General features: G+C 44.2%; 2 protein-coding genes across 5 annotated transcripts in view; both read left to right on the forward strand.

Moving 5' to 3' along the window:
- Positions 1-3331, forward strand: part of plekhg2 (pleckstrin homology domain containing, family G (with RhoGef domain) member 2) — a 70175-nt gene extending 66844 nt beyond the window's left edge. For 3 of the 4 annotated variants that reach the window (XM_018687137.2, XM_018687138.2, XM_018687140.2), the window contains 6 exons: positions 88-180; positions 618-704; positions 1631-1664; positions 1784-1882; positions 2017-2118; positions 2465-3331. In XM_018687137.2, the coding sequence (XP_018542653.2) occupies positions 88-180; positions 618-704; positions 1631-1664; positions 1784-1882; positions 2017-2118; positions 2465-2604 (555 nt within the window). In that variant the 3' untranslated portion in view covers positions 2605-3331. The remainder of the gene's footprint in view (positions 1-87; positions 181-617; positions 705-1630; positions 1665-1783; positions 1883-2016; positions 2119-2464) is intronic. The other variant, XM_018687139.2, reaches the window with a different exon arrangement.
- On the forward strand, positions 3232-15191 carry LOC108890271 (mucin-5AC; the record flags this gene model as incomplete). The annotated part of the gene is given in 8 exon segments (XM_018687141.2): positions 3232-3345; positions 3812-3961; positions 4066-4191; positions 5096-6749; positions 6751-7098; positions 7208-7703; positions 8457-9194; positions 10482-15191. Coding segments are annotated over 8 exon segments (6096 nt in total), but the record flags the coding sequence as incomplete, so codon positions are not given.
- Between the last annotated feature and the right edge of the window lie 51 nt (positions 15192-15242).

Raw genomic sequence — 15242 nt, forward strand, 5'->3', positions numbered from 1 at the left:
AACCAGTTTTTCTTCTCATAATCACAAACACCCAACCTTAAAGAGCCACTACATCCTCTCATGTTTGTCTTTATGTTTCTGCTGCAGTGTTGTAACCTGCTGCTCATTGAGACGCTGAAGGATCCGCTGTGTTTCAAAGTGTCCGACCAGACGATTCCCAAACAGCAGCACATCGTCCAGGTGAGTGTTTTAGTCGGGTTACCTGAATCTACGTTCAATCGTCTGAGGTCATATTAGAGTCCTTTGAGAGTCATCAAAAGCTGATTAACCTGCAACCAGGAAAAAAATGTCATATCTGTCAATATTCACTGGTTGCAGCTTCTTCAGTGTGAAGATTCTGTTTTTCCTTGTTTTATATCATTATAAATGTAATATATTTGGTTGTAATGGATATTTATCAGTATGTTCTGACATTTTATAGTATAAATTATTAATCAGTGAGTCCGTAGTTGCAGGTTTGGTGGTTATTTGGGGGCCACCAGCACAGAAACATTAACAAACAATGCATATTTCTAAATGGAAAGGACACAGTTACAGCCAGATTACACTGTCTACTGTGTACACTAACACCTGTGCTCCTTCTATCATTAATAAAACCTCACTGTGACCCCATGCAGACAAAGAACCAGGAGGAGAAGAGACTGTGGGTGCACTACCTCAAGAGACTGATCGTAGAAAACCATCCTGCTTCACTCCCACAGAAGGTAGGGGAGGCATAAGAGAAGTAGTATTACTGTAGTACAAACAGCAGAAATAGTAGAAGCAGCAGGGACTGTACTAGTCATAATGAGAGTACAGTAGATGTAGCATCAGTAGTCTGGTCTTTGCTGCCACCTGCTGGTGGATCCATGGAGACTGGATCCATTAATAGAGGGAAGACTTGAAGTCCTGAGCACTGCTTTATAATCAGTTAGGAGGGAATACTTCAAACCCTTAAAAGAAAGAATCACATGCACTCATATTTTCCTGAGATTCATTTCAAGACAAACTTTTTGGTTTAGAATATTTTTCATTCTTACGTTTGTTTCTCTGAATAATACCGTTTGTTCCTTGTGAAAATCTGTCTGTAAATCAGATGTGAAGAATCTCTGAACCCTGCAGAGCTGCAGCAGATTCACCAGAGCAGGTTTAAAAGGCAACTTTAAAGTTAAATTCTACAAAAAACCTTTTTGCTTTAATGGTGAGAGGAGCAACGTCCTTTAACATTGCTCCTGATGACGTGAAAATTCACTTTAATTAACCAAATCCTGGTTGATTCAGCAACAAACTTCTACTCATGTCTAATTTTTTGCAGCTACAGTGCCACTAAATGTTTATTGTATAGTCTCACATAAAGTAATAAATAACTAAAGTCTCCTTTATCAGAACTGTTAAAGCTAAACAAACATGGACAGCGAGTACTGATCAACAGCACCTCCTGCTGTTGTAAATGTTAACTTACATAAACCTCTATAAATGTTTCAGTGTTCAGGACTTCAAACCTTGACCCTAAGTGACATCAGTTTCCCAAACAGACAGTCACTGTGAGGATATCTATTTTGAAACCACACATTTATCTTGTCAAATACAACCAAAGTTTAACTGTTGGAAGAAAATTTTCACTGAGCCAAATCTCGACCTTTCCTTCCAGGCAAGACAGGTCCTCGGAGACAACTTCTGTCAATGTGAGATCACACAAACACACAATTATTCTTTTAACATCTCTTCTCATGAGCATTTTTAATGTTTATTCATAAATAAATCAACTGTGAATGACAGGGTGACATCACTTCCTGTGTTTCAGCTCCTCAGTTCGACCATGAAAACCTGAAGAAGTCGTCCGCCTCGCCACGGCTGGACGACATCCACGGCTATCACAGAGGCAGACGCCAATCAGGTCAGGGTTAGTGGTCGTTTTCTTCGTGCTGCATTCATATTTGATTGGACTGAGGGTTGAACTGATTATTGATTATGGTCATCTTTCTTTAAATATCTGAAAATGAACTGAGGGTCTCTCCGCTCTGTTTGTCCCACCAGAGCCTCCAGAGCTGCTGATGTACACACCTGAGAAATCCAGGAAGAGTCTGCCACTACTGCTGGAGGGAAACCTACCGTACAGACGCACCAGGAGACAGTCAGGTAGATAGAGACACCTGGAGATAATCAGGTGGACAGAGACGCCCGATGACTCACAGAAACTAGATAACCTGTACATGGTGTGTGAACGGAGAGGACACCTGTTCCCATGACTGAGGACCAATGGGTTGCCCCACAGGTTGATTTCTGTGCTGAAACCTCACCCAGTTTCCTGTAGCAACAGCTTACCAAGTTCACGTCCTATGATGAGATACAGTGATACTGAGTACTAACAAAATTAATTTAGCTCTATGACAGGATGACGTGACACCATTTTGTTACAACATCAGCTCAAAATGCTAAAATCCTGAGCCAACAGGTCTTAAAGAAGTCTTTGTTTCTCTTCCAGCTCCAGCTAAAGACATCGAAGCAGCATTTCATCCCAACGGTGAGAACGTTTCTGAGTCAACTTCACATTTTGATACTCATGAGGTGGTTTCTATTGAAATCTTTAACATTCACAAGATTTTTGGGATCAATAGGACCTGATTAGTATAAAAACCAAACCATGTCTTTGAAGAGGAAATAGTTTTTGACAAAAAAGGAAGTCGGCATCTGGGGACAATGGGTTTATTTTACTGTATAACAAAGTAAAGTCATCAGTGTTTAAAACTGTTTATTTCAGCACCTAAACTGCAAACAATGCAGCACATCTGAAAGCCTAATGATTCGTCAGTGTTTTGTAACTCAAATGTTACTGAGCAGAAAAGAACATGTTTCAACCATAAACTCTGATTCTCTGATATTTTTATCTGGATCTCGGCTATAGAATGTGACAGAGATTGACACCATCTTGTTTTTACACTGTTGAGTGCATCATGATTTTGTTAATACTAGACTGCACAAAAAAGTGTCAGCTAACAAGGAAAACCATAAGAAAGTTATACTTTCTTACTGTTTTGCTGCAGCAAACAAAAAACATAATGTCACTGTATGAGGACACAGGGTCTCAGGAGTTTAATCTGCTGGTTTGTTACATAACATTTTGGTCTCTTTGTTCTTTGGGGGCAAAGATCAGCAGAACAGGCTGAACTGATCAAATAAGCGAATATTTTGCAATGGCTTATTTTTGTTGTGGTGTGGTTGCCAAGTGATTTAGTGCCTGTCAAACAATAATTACGCATTGCTAACATCTCTGTCTCTCTGCCTCTAAATCTCTCCACCTGTCACTCTTCTTCTCGTCACCCTCTGCTGACTTTCCCACCATCCGGGAATCCCGCAGCTTTGAAGGTAAGACAATGTTTTGGCACTTTCATGTTCTGCCAAATCCTTATTTGCCACCACCTGTCCATCCCACACTTACCTCTTCATCCATGTCAAAAGCTGATTGTATTTATCTGCTGGATTAAATACTATTTTTGTGTGTATCTGACTGAAAACTAATCATTAATTCAATAATCCATCCGATTCTTTTTGTGATTAAACAAAAAATAAAGAAACAAAAAAGTATTTTATAACAGTCAGCATTAAACTAACATATCAAGTATTGTCACTCCACAATCGCTGCTGGGCTGAGCTTGTTGTACGTTAACGGGGAGTGTAAACATGAAAAATGAATGTATTTACACATCCTGTATTCACGAGTTGGTCGACTGTAATAATAGATAAGTAAATAAAGTAAAACAAAACATGAAAAACAATTGAAGTGAGTTAAAAAAGAACCAAAACTTACTTATGTTGTGTTGTTGTTTTGCAGCAGGCAGGAAGTGAAGGTGAGCTGTGTCAGGCAGACAGTCTGGGTTCAGCCGGCAGCAGCAGCACGCTCGCATCCTCCGTCATCGAGGTGGAGGCTGAACGGGCTGAACTGGGCCTGACGCCACAGCTACGACCCAACCAGGAGGAAGAGGTATTTCTGACGTGACTTCTACTTGACCTGAAAGATATTAAATGACTCTTCTTTTGCAGGACCAGTAGTAGTCAATTTTATTTCTTGTGTTATCATCTGTTTAGGAGGATGAAGAGGAGTTGATCCCACTTAGCCCTCCTCCCACTCTGTCCATCACCGAGGAGATCCTGGAGTTCATCAACCAGAGCAGAGCCAGGGAGGGTCTCACCTCCATTCGTACTGATTCAACGGTTCGAATACACTCTAATCTATATGTAACATAAAAGACTTGAATATATCATCAACCAAAACCATTAGGTTTCATCAGCTAGGGACCATGATTTCGACAGTAATAGGCTGCTGCCGGAATGAGTGCTAAAACCAGCAAGTCAGTTAGCATGTTAGCGCTTCCTGTTCCCTCGTCCCAGAGTCAGTGTGTTTCTGGTTAAATGTCTGAAATAAGGTCTGTGGTTTTAACACAAGCTCAAGACATTTTCAGGTTTTATTCTCCGACATAAAATGGGTCAGTAAATCCCCCACTCCTGATGTTTGAAGCTTTTACGTGTCTTAAAAAAGGCGGTTGCTAACGAGTGTCTAAATGAGACTACAGAGGTTGTCGGGGACGTTAACATGAAAACCCATCTACTCACCAGTCCACCTTTACAGCCTCGTTGTGTTTCTACTCACGCTCTTTCAAACTCTCACTAACTTTCTAAGAAGAAAGGCTTTTGTAGAAGAGCTCAGAGCTAAATGAAATGACCAGTTGGAAGCTTAGTGGTGGAGACGTTGACGTCATGTGACCGTGGTGTAGTTGGTTTATAGCCTAACATTAGCTTCTTACTTCTGGAGATTGGATTAGGCTTCAAACATCAGAACAGTGGTGTTCATCTGTGAAGATGATCTGATCAACTAAACCTGAAGGATCAGAAACTTTAGCTGCTCACTGTTTATTTTCTGGAATAATCCAAAACACAATGAAAAAATCCCATTGGCTTTTTGTGGAGGAACCAGGCTGATGCTAACTTGAACTACAAAATACCTCATCCCTGCACCACTCTATTTTCAAGATACCTTTGTCTAAGCTTAAGTGTTGGATAGACCAACAAACCGATCAACATCTTTAGACTAAATACTGTTGTTTTACTTTTCCTCCAGGAACAAGTCCTGGATCAGCCCAAAGACAGTCAGCCTCCACCTAACCAGACCAACTTCACCTGCCCGCTACCCCCAGTCGCTTGCCCCTCCAGCCCAGAACAAATACCCACAATGCACCAGGAGCAGGAAAGAGCGGAGATGGAGGATGACAGCACCCTCCAAAGTCAGACTGGTGGCACTGGCAAGGAAAATGGACTTGAAAATGACACAAGAGTAAATGAAGTCAAAGAAATTTCAGATGCAACAAGTCAAGTGGAAAAGAGGGTGGAAGCAGGTGGAGAAACACAAGGAGAGAGGGTAGTAAATGAGAAAGAGGAGAAAAAAACAAGGGATGAAGGAGAGGTGTTGAGCGTCATCCCTGCTCCAAACTCAGATCTTCATCACAATTTCCCAGCAGAGGAAGAAAGAGAGAACATCAGCAGTTGTAATTTACCCAGGGAAGAGATGAACGCAGAGGCCACCACTCCCTCTCCAAATCCAGATCTCCCTCATCACCCCATCCAGAGACGACATCCACCCACAAGAGGCTCCCACCTCACCAAACGTGACAAGAAAATTATCGAAAAGATCAGGAGTTATTACGAGGCGGCTGCTGAGGCCGAAGAGGATGAGGCAGAGGAGGAAGATGAAGAGGGAGAAGGAGGGGCATCAAGAAGGCGAAACAGTTTCTCACAGATCCCATCCGGCTTGGTGAAGGAGTCTGTGTCACGCTTTGATGTCAGCGGCCACCAGGGGGAGACAGAGACCGGGCAATGCAAGTATGAAGCCAGTGAATCAATCCATAGAGAGACTGAACGAGAGACAGAGCCCTCTTCCCTGATCTCTTCCCCAACTTCACTCTCAGCAGATCCAGAAAATGATAGACAAGCAGATGAACCAATCAGCTCCCAGGATATTGATGCACAAGGTCTAATCAAGACACCAAACTCTTCAGTGATGCAGGACAAGGAGACCCCAGACCAAGTGGGTCTGAATCTGCAGTCGAACCAAAACAAACCTGTTGGAGAAGAGTCTGAGATAAAGGACAAAAATGGAAAGGTCTGCAAAGGACCATTGGAGGAAGAACTGGAGGAAAGGCAGGAGGGTAAGACAGGTGTTGTGACTGCTGGGGAGCAAGGAGACAGCCCACCTGTTACCAAACATCTCAGGTGCAGAGATGAAACAACCAAAACCAGTGCTGGAAACCAAGCTGTTATGAATGGTTATGAACTTAACCAAGCAGCCCTAGCAGAACCAAAGGGAAGCCACAAACAACCCTCTTCACCTCTGTCACTTACACAACAATGTCAAAAAACTGAGGCCAAAACTCAGTCCACTTGGACCAGAACCAAACAGAGGGACTTGGCCAAGACCATCGGGAACCTTGAGGGTCTTCCCAGTCAGATAAAAGTAGGTCGATGGTCCCGCCACTCCAGGATTGTCACTGCCAACCGGGCCTTGTTTGAGGGCATGGGGTCAGACGTAGCCGGTATTGGGTTATTTGAATCCAGCCCTGTGGTGGACCCGATGTTGATGGAGAACTCAGAGCGTATTCTGAGCAAGGTCCAAACACTGGCCAGGATGTACAGTGCCAAAGCCAGCATCATGAAGGTCCCACTACATCAGAAACGGGTCCAGTGCTGTACGAAACCAATCGTGGGGCTCAGGTAGACTCTCTGGACACTCAACTCAGACCCAAACTAAAAGCCAGACACTGATTCAGACTCAAAAACAGCCCCCGGCTAAACAGTGGCAGCAAAAACAATCCGAAACGGAAGTTAATCAGTTGGATAATAATCGGATAAACACAGAAGCCAAAAGTGCAACCCTAAGTTACTCTGAGACCAAAGTTCAGAGCCAAGCCATAACACAAACCAGGCAGCAATTGCAGGTCCAAAATAAAACCCAGATCTGGAGTCACACACAGATGCATCACCAAAACCAGAACAAGAACCAGACCACGACCTGGGAAGACAAGAGGATCCAGGACGAGAGGATAAAGAGAGCAGAGAGCTTGACAAATGGTAGGTTGATTTAGGGTTTCTGTTGTAATTTGATTCTGGACCAAAGTCTTGGGCTGGCTAACATTATAATCCATTACTGAAGAACTGATTTCTTGTTGTTCTCTTCCAGACTTCCAGGGGACCATAACAACCGCCTGTGAGCCTCTGCTGTTTGGTCATGTGTTTGTCAGAGAACAGCTGTCCTCAGCCTGTCACCACCAGACGAATGAATTCACTCTTTCCAGGCCCAGGGACTTCATCTCTGCTTTGACCAAAGACAGAGACTCCAGTGTGGTCTGTAGATCAAGTGACAACTCCCAGACTTCCACCACCCCTGGCGAAAACCCATCGGCTTCACTCAGAGATCAGTCGTTCGGTCAGATTCAGGCCAACAGCTACAACCCAGAGTACGCATCCAAACATTACCCCAGTGCACAACCTGAAGATCAGAACTCTAGTTTATGCTGCTCTGCCACTAACAACCCCATCACTTCAAACATGAACTTGGACTGTAGAGCCACTGAGTTCAGGAACCTCTCCTCTACCTCTTCATCTGGGAGAGGAGAAGCCCTGAATCAAAACAGAGAGGTTTACACAGATACCAAAGAACCAGAGAAAAGAGAAGGGTGAGTGGATAATATTTACAGACATGGGTGGTAAGTTGTAAGTAAAGGAAGGTGTAGAAATGGCTGCTGTGGTGGGAGTTAAGGTGATCAACTACGATTGTGGCTTGTGAAGGTGCCACGAGGAAATAATGCAACAACAGCTGGACTGAGAACGTACTGTGACTCTCTCCTACACTGAAATGGCCTGTATTTAATTTAATAGAAATATAAAGGTGAAGATTTGGAGAGCTTAATGGTAAAAGGATGTCTTCAGTTGCAGTTCCTCTAATAGCCACTAGATGCTGATTCCAAAAAAGGACTTTGTAAATAAAAGGTTAAGGTCTGTTTAACTAATTTCACCTCTCCCAGTTCATTTCTTAGTAAGAATTTTGAAAAATTCAGTTTAATAAAAAAAGGTATAAAGTTTTACTTTTTTGCTGCTGAAATCTGCGTTTAATTCCTTCAGTACATGACAAATCCTTCAACAACATCCCAAGCAATTTAATACCCAGTAAACATTAATCAAAATGTCTGTGGATCTAAATAAACGTGTGTTAATGGTGGTTGAAAACAAGCTGGTAGCAACTGCAAAAAAAAATGCATCCTTTTTGTGTGAAAATGCCAGCAGGATTTGACATGCTTTGGCAGGTAGAGTATTCAATGAGCCGGAAGTTATTTTTTATTAGTTGTGTGTTATGTCTGTTTGTGTGTTGTGTCTCTGTCATCACATCTTTTAATTTTGACTTGTTTGATTCTCCTCCTGGGTGTCTGCAGGTCAGAGCCAAGTGCTGGACCTCCTATTTACTCAGCCGGCGAAGAATCAGCATCGGTAAACGTCATTGTCCAGCCAGCAGACAAACACAGACATTTGGAGAACAAAGACATGCAGAGTGTTCGTGCAGAGCCTGAATATTCACTTTGCACAGAAACCATGGATGGAGAGGCTTCCCCAGAAGAGCTGGTGCTGATTGTAGCATGTACTCAGAGCCAGTCTCCAACAGAGTACCACAGTCCCATGGTGCCTCACCCAGGGGAGCAGGCCCACCTGGAGGAGGGAGTCTCCAGAGAGCCAAATAAAGAGGAGCCCCAAAGCGATCAGATTAATTTAAGTGAGACAAAGTGTGATTCAGACAATTCTTCATCACAAACCAGGATGTTTCTACAAGGTTCTGCAGTGATCTTTTCAGAGGAGGCACCTTACCTTAAATCCTCAAGAGAGCAGGTTATTCAAGCACCCCTGAGTCCGCCTTTGCACTTGACCTTTGACACCTCTCAGGTTTCTAGCCATGCAATTTCAGAAACCCTGGATGATCACAAAGCAAGAGAAGGGGCAGCACTCAGTCCATGGTCATCAGAACCAAATCCCACCCAACAATGCTCTCCATCAGTGCAGTCTGTAGACTGTCTGCCAACATTCACCAGCCAGAGGCCACCAGACCTACCCTCTACTATGGGTAAATGGGCTCTGTCTAACACCTGGAATGTCAGTAACACCACTCCATACGAATATAGGTATGTCTTTAGCATTGTAATCACTTCAGTTTGATCCTCAGGATGGTTTAGCCCTTTGTTCTTCCTTTTTTCCTTCACATTTTGTCCCCATTTATGTCCTTGGTTGTTTACCTTTTGATAAATTGTCAAAACTAAGGACCATTTAATCAGTGTTACTCGATCAGTTCTGTGATGTAACAAACCAAAAGGTTAAGTCAGGCCAAGTGTTCTTTTAATTATTCGCCTAAGGGCTCCTACTGATAGCATCTTGTTGAAACCAGATTAGGAATGCAACTTTGGCTTCTTATCAACAGGCAAATTTGCCCTCAGTAACATCACTCAGCAGCAGTTTAGTTACGCTTGAACTGTTCTGTACATGAGCAAGTTTTGAGTTTTATCATGTTACTGTGAAATTGGTCTGCACAGTTTTCCTAATACATTCCTTTTCCCCTCATTTGGAGTCGTTACCTGTCTGAGCTCATATGGGCCAAGCCGAGACAATGTTAATGTAAACAGGCGCCCTCTATTTAAAATGGGGAAACATCTGCATGCTAAATGTGCTGTGTAGTGTGCCGGGTGCAAAGCAATGGTAATTCTTTCTATAGCATATTTGCTTTATAAAATTACACTGTATAACTTGGTGCAGGTCCAGATGATAGCCAGATGTTATTACAGCAATCTCCTCCACTTTACCCGTCCTCAACATAATAAATCCTCTTCCATGGTGAACAAACCCTGAAGCATGTGGGTAGGAGGAGTAAACTCCCATAATCCACTAGGTATGAAAAGGAAACTTGCTTTTAAAAGAAGGCAGTTGTGGCCCAAAAAATACTATTACTACAACTTGCTTGCAATAGGCTTCTTTTTTTGGACATAACTGTAATCCTTCAGGATTTCTTGGTTGTTGTGATTTCATTCTTAAAAGTCTAAACCTTGCCTGAACTCTCTTTAACGCAACAAAATGTAACTATGCAACCGTGTACAGAGAACAAAGTCTAGCAGTCTCTTGACATGGCCGAAGGTGTATATTACCCATGATCCCCTCCTCTTTCTGGAGCAGGAAGTGCTATTTCTCTAACAAACACATCAAATTCTTAATATTTTCAGAGTTTCCTGACTTGATATCAGGGATGAACACTGCTTTTTAATGACTTCTAAGTCTTCTTAACTCATCTACAGTTCAGCATTAGTCTTTATTTCAAAAGCTGTTATTTCAAGGAGGAATAGTTGTGTAATGCTGCTTTAATCAAAGAGAGAATCATTTTGATTTATTTTCATCTGTGCTTCTCTATCTATCTCTAAATCCAGAGAACAAGACCAGCAGGATTCAGGATCCCTCAACCGCCGCAGTCCAGCAACTGCCACCCACAGCCAGGACACAGAACTCATCCCCTCAGCCTTCAAACCCAGCCTCACACACCACTCCCCATCTCCTGTTAGAGCTCGTCCCACCTCCTCTCCCCTCCCACCTTCCTCCTCCTCCTCTGTCCGAGTGCCTCCTTGCTCCTCACCGTTCAGGGTTGTCCCAGCATCTTCTCCAACCCCTGTATCTGTCGACGGCTTCACCTCCCCAAACACAGTCTCCACAGCTCTTTCCTGTTTATCCCCTACTCTCTCCTCTGGCAGGGTTTCCACCATGAGAGCCCCACCTTCCTCCTCCCCCACTCCGTCCTCCTCTCTCCGCTCCTCCCCCATCGCCTCTTCCTCTGCATTCACCAGATCCCTAGCTGCTTCCTGTATAAGCCAGTCTATCAGTCAGAGTATGGCAAAGAAGAACACCGTCCGTCAACAAGCACCACCCATAAACTCAGTAAACCAAAGCCCATCTTCCACTCCTTCCTTGCCATCCTCTCATTTACGACGGGGTTCACCTTCTCCTAAACTCCCTAAAGATGAATACCAACATCCAAGGTGTCCACCGTCCTCTCTCCCGTCTTCTTGCCCTTCTCCATCTCTTCAGTCGCCTCCTCCCTCTCTTTTCCACCGCTCACCTTCCCCCTCTATGAGTCTGGCCCATCACCAGCTCACCCACTCTTCTTCTGCTTCCTCTCGTCCCTCATTCCTACACTCCAAAGTCGACTCATCGCAGAATGCAAACAACAACAACAACAATGTAAGCTTAGCTGGTTTAACCGCAGCAATCAGCAATGTAAATAATACCAGCAGTTGTAGCATTAATGGCACTGTCAGTAATGGCGGTTGGTCGGGAAGTCCACAGAGGACGCAGCTAGCTAATGGTAGTGCTAATGCCACAGTAATGCAGCAACCCCATGATCCTCTCTGGTCGGGGTCGCACAACCGTGTAGCTCGGCCTTTTTCTGCGTCTGAACCCAGCTCACGAGTTCAGTCCCCGTCTCCCTCCCCAACTCCTGCTTCCTTTACTCGCCTCTGCTCCCCACCTCCTCAACATAATTACTCCTCCCCTATGGCGAACAAACCTCCCCACCCCAGGAATACTCGGGCAGGAGGTGCAAGTTCCCATAATCCACTAGGCCTCACTTTAGAGCTACCCAGGGCCTCCTCAGCAAGTTCTGCATTCACGCAGTCGTCCTCGTGTCTGAGCCCTCGTATCCTCTCCCCACCTCCCATTGGTGTGTCTGTGAATGTTTGGACAAATAACGTTGCAGCACCTCAACCTAGAAACCCCAGATTTGTTTCTTCTTCTCCTTCATCTCCCTTTTCTTCCTCCTTAAGCTCATCAGCATTGGAGAACACTTCTTTTCCTACTTCCTCCTCATCTTCGGTCCCACTGCATAGCTTCAGAGCTTCCTCCCCTTCTGGACCCTGTCCTCCTGCAGCCCACATAACCTCCCAAACCCTCCGTAGGTCTTTCTCCACCAACTTGGCAGACAGACCCCCAAGCCCAGCCCGGAGCAACTCAAGTGGACTGCGCCGCTCCTGGGCGGAGAGCAGCCGAAGGTCCCTCGGTTTTGGTGGTAGTGGTCGAGGATCCTTTGACCAGCAGGAGTCCTGTCCAACTAGTCCGAGGAGTGGCTGGTCCTCGTACAACAGCTCACCCTCCTGCCTCAGCCCCCGAGCCGGGCTTCAGTCCCCGCTCTCCCCAACCAGGCTTTCCCCAAGGAAGGGCGCCCTAGGTGGGCAGCATTTCACCAGTGTGCCCTGGCCGGATGTACGGGAGCTTTCAAACAAATATAACGGAACTGATAGCCTTGATATGAGTGCGACTTCCACAATCATCACCTCCTCTCCTTCTCCTCTCTCCTCCCTATCCCATTCCTTCCTCTCCTCTCCGGCTCCGTCAGACACTCAGACAGAATGGGGAGACCCAGAGCTGGAGGAGGGTAGTTGTCGTAGCCAGCTCATTTGCGCCTATGTTTCCCGGCCCTTCCGTGATCAAAACCTCTCCTCCTCGTGCCTGACTCTGTCCTCCTCGGGCTTGACCTCCCCTCCACCTGATCCCTACCAGCACCAGAACTACCCATCCCAAGCCAAACTGCAACCTCAGGTCCAAATCACCACCAAGGCACCTCCTGTGCCCTCAGTCCACTCCCCCTTGCCCTCAGGCCCATCACCCCTACCTTTTGCCCATTCCTCTCCTACTAAACCTGGGAACCAGAAGACCAGTTATGCCACCACAGTGAACCTCCAGATTGCTGGAAGCGGCCGAATAACCTCCTTCAGCACCGCCCAAGTTAGCCTGACTCAAACCCTGCAAGGTGGAGGTGGAGCTGGACAAGGGCAGATGGCAAGGAGAGTGAGCATCAATGGACTTTCACATCTTCCCTCCCCTCTTCCTCAGAACTGTGACAGGCTTTGAAAGAAAGAGAGAGAGAGAACTCTTTTCATGGCCTAATGAAACAAGGGCCAAAAGACAAGGTGGTGAAAATGATAATTAAAAAAGGCATTAGAAGAGATGTGCACTTGTGAAGTTGCTTCTTACAGCAGAGACACAAAGTAAGCATCAGTTGTGTAACTGCTGGCTTATAGTCAGAGGTCCAGACCTTCAGAAGTATCCCCTGGCTGGACTTGAACCCCATATGAACCCCACAAATCCACCTTTCTGCAATGGCAAAGCAAGGCGTATTTTGACCTGGCAATAACAGTGTTGTCAATTCAGTGTGAAGGGATTCATGTGTGATCAGTTGACGACACATTCGATCTTCTGGAAAAGCTTCATATGCGTACATTAAACAGATGATCTTACAAAAATGGAAATTCTACCTGCACATGGCACGTTTGGGCTGATGACTTTGAATGGACCCCCAAAGAAATTTGCTTAGAAGATCCTAATTTGTAAATAGTAAAGACACATTTCGGGGCCAGTGGAGAATAACCACATGGCTGTGATCTCGTTGGACGAGCACCAAAACCCTGAATGTCCACAGCTGGATGTGATGAATGTGTAGATGTGGCGGTCTGGATCAGACGGTTTATAAAAGCGATGGAGTACATCCTGCGCGTTGAAGGTCCAGTGTCCAACCAGTGCTGTATGCAATCATAATTACTTAATGTATTGTTATTGTTTGTTCATTTGTTTTTCCAATTTTTTTATATTCTGTTGAACAAACATCAGTTTCTGGCTTTCTGAGGTCAGTGTTTGAGATTGGTGATAACTGTGGTTATTATTAATCTTTATCTCTTTAACCATTTTTATTATTCTTTTTATTTTATTGTTTATTTATGAACTTAGTCTTATTCTCTTTGGCACTTAATATCCTTAAAGTAATGTTGGTATTTTGCACAGTGTCCTCAGCTCTTGGGTGCATGCTTTGAATGTGTGAATGAGTGTGTTTTGTGTTTATTTGAAATGACGTGTCTGGTCCTTTAACTTCAGACCAAGCCGATATCTGTGTGTGTGTGTTTTTTTATGCTGTGTTTGTTCTCGTAATTAATGTATTCAGATGGATCATTGACTTCACATCTTCTCCTGTTGTCAGTGTCCTCCAGAAACCTTGTATCTTGAGCTTCACTCGGTCAACCAGAAACATAGCGTCAAGCCAAACATGATGATGCATCATAAAGCGTCCAAACAAGACTCAGGTTTTTAATGCATGGATGAGATGAAAGGTTTTATTTTGCAGTAGTTGCAGAAGGTAGCGCACAAAGTTAATATGCTTGTTTTTTTTATCTTTTTTCCCAGACTCTTTTACAGGGGTAATTTTTGTATTATGGTATTTCAATACCAGTTCAAAATGTGCCTGTCAATAGGCGCTGATTGCTCGGCCTCCTTTGATCCAGCCTTCAGCTTTGGAGTTGGCTGCTCCGCTCCAATAGCATCACAGAGGTCCAACTTTCTGAAAAGCTTCCCTCCTAATGTGATCTTCTTCTTCACTTCCAGTAACATGTACGGAAACAATGTTTGAAGCTTTCTCAAGAACCGCTCTTCCAACAAACTTCACGCTGAATGCTTCACTTCACAGTCTGGGGTCAATCGGATGAGCAGTTGTCGAGAAAACATGAACAGTTCCCTCTTTTTAAGTCTATCTACCCCTAAATGATCAAACAGCTTGTCGGTCCTCACCCTCTGATACATCTCTGTGGAAATATTTTCCCTTTTGTGTTGTGACAATGCTATGGTGAAGGTTCGGTTAGGTTTAGGGACGTTCTTCAGTAAGGTTAGAGGACGTTTGTCGTCATGGTTAAAATAATAAAACGTGGTTAGGGTTATAGAATGATTGTGGGTAAGAGAAACCGTTCAAAGTGGGAAACGAACAGTCGTCTGTGTTTAAGTCTAATAAGTTTTTATTGACCTATCCATCAACCCCAACTTCGTGGCTGTATAACAACGCTCCTGTCATAATTATTATGGCCATTAGAGGGCCCTGTAATGCGACCACTAGCTGTCACGTAACAATAAAACATAACTAGAACATCAACCGGGTGGAAAATGCTCCATGAATATTCATGAGATGTGAGGTTTCTGCAGAGCGTAGGTAACTGGAGATGACTTAATGTTTTTGGGACCTGGTGAAAAAGGAAAATATTAACAAAATCTTCATCCGGTAACCCTAATACAATCAGTGAGATGTACGAAAAATAAAGATGTGTGGTGTAAAAGTGACTCATGCTTTTTATTTACTGATGACTACAGTAGCTGACACACCTGGG

This window comes from Lates calcarifer, linkage group LG21, assembly GCF_001640805.2.
Source record: "Lates calcarifer isolate ASB-BC8 linkage group LG21, TLL_Latcal_v3, whole genome shotgun sequence".
In the NCBI taxonomy this organism is placed as follows: Eukaryota; Metazoa; Chordata; class Actinopteri; family Centropomidae; genus Lates; species Lates calcarifer.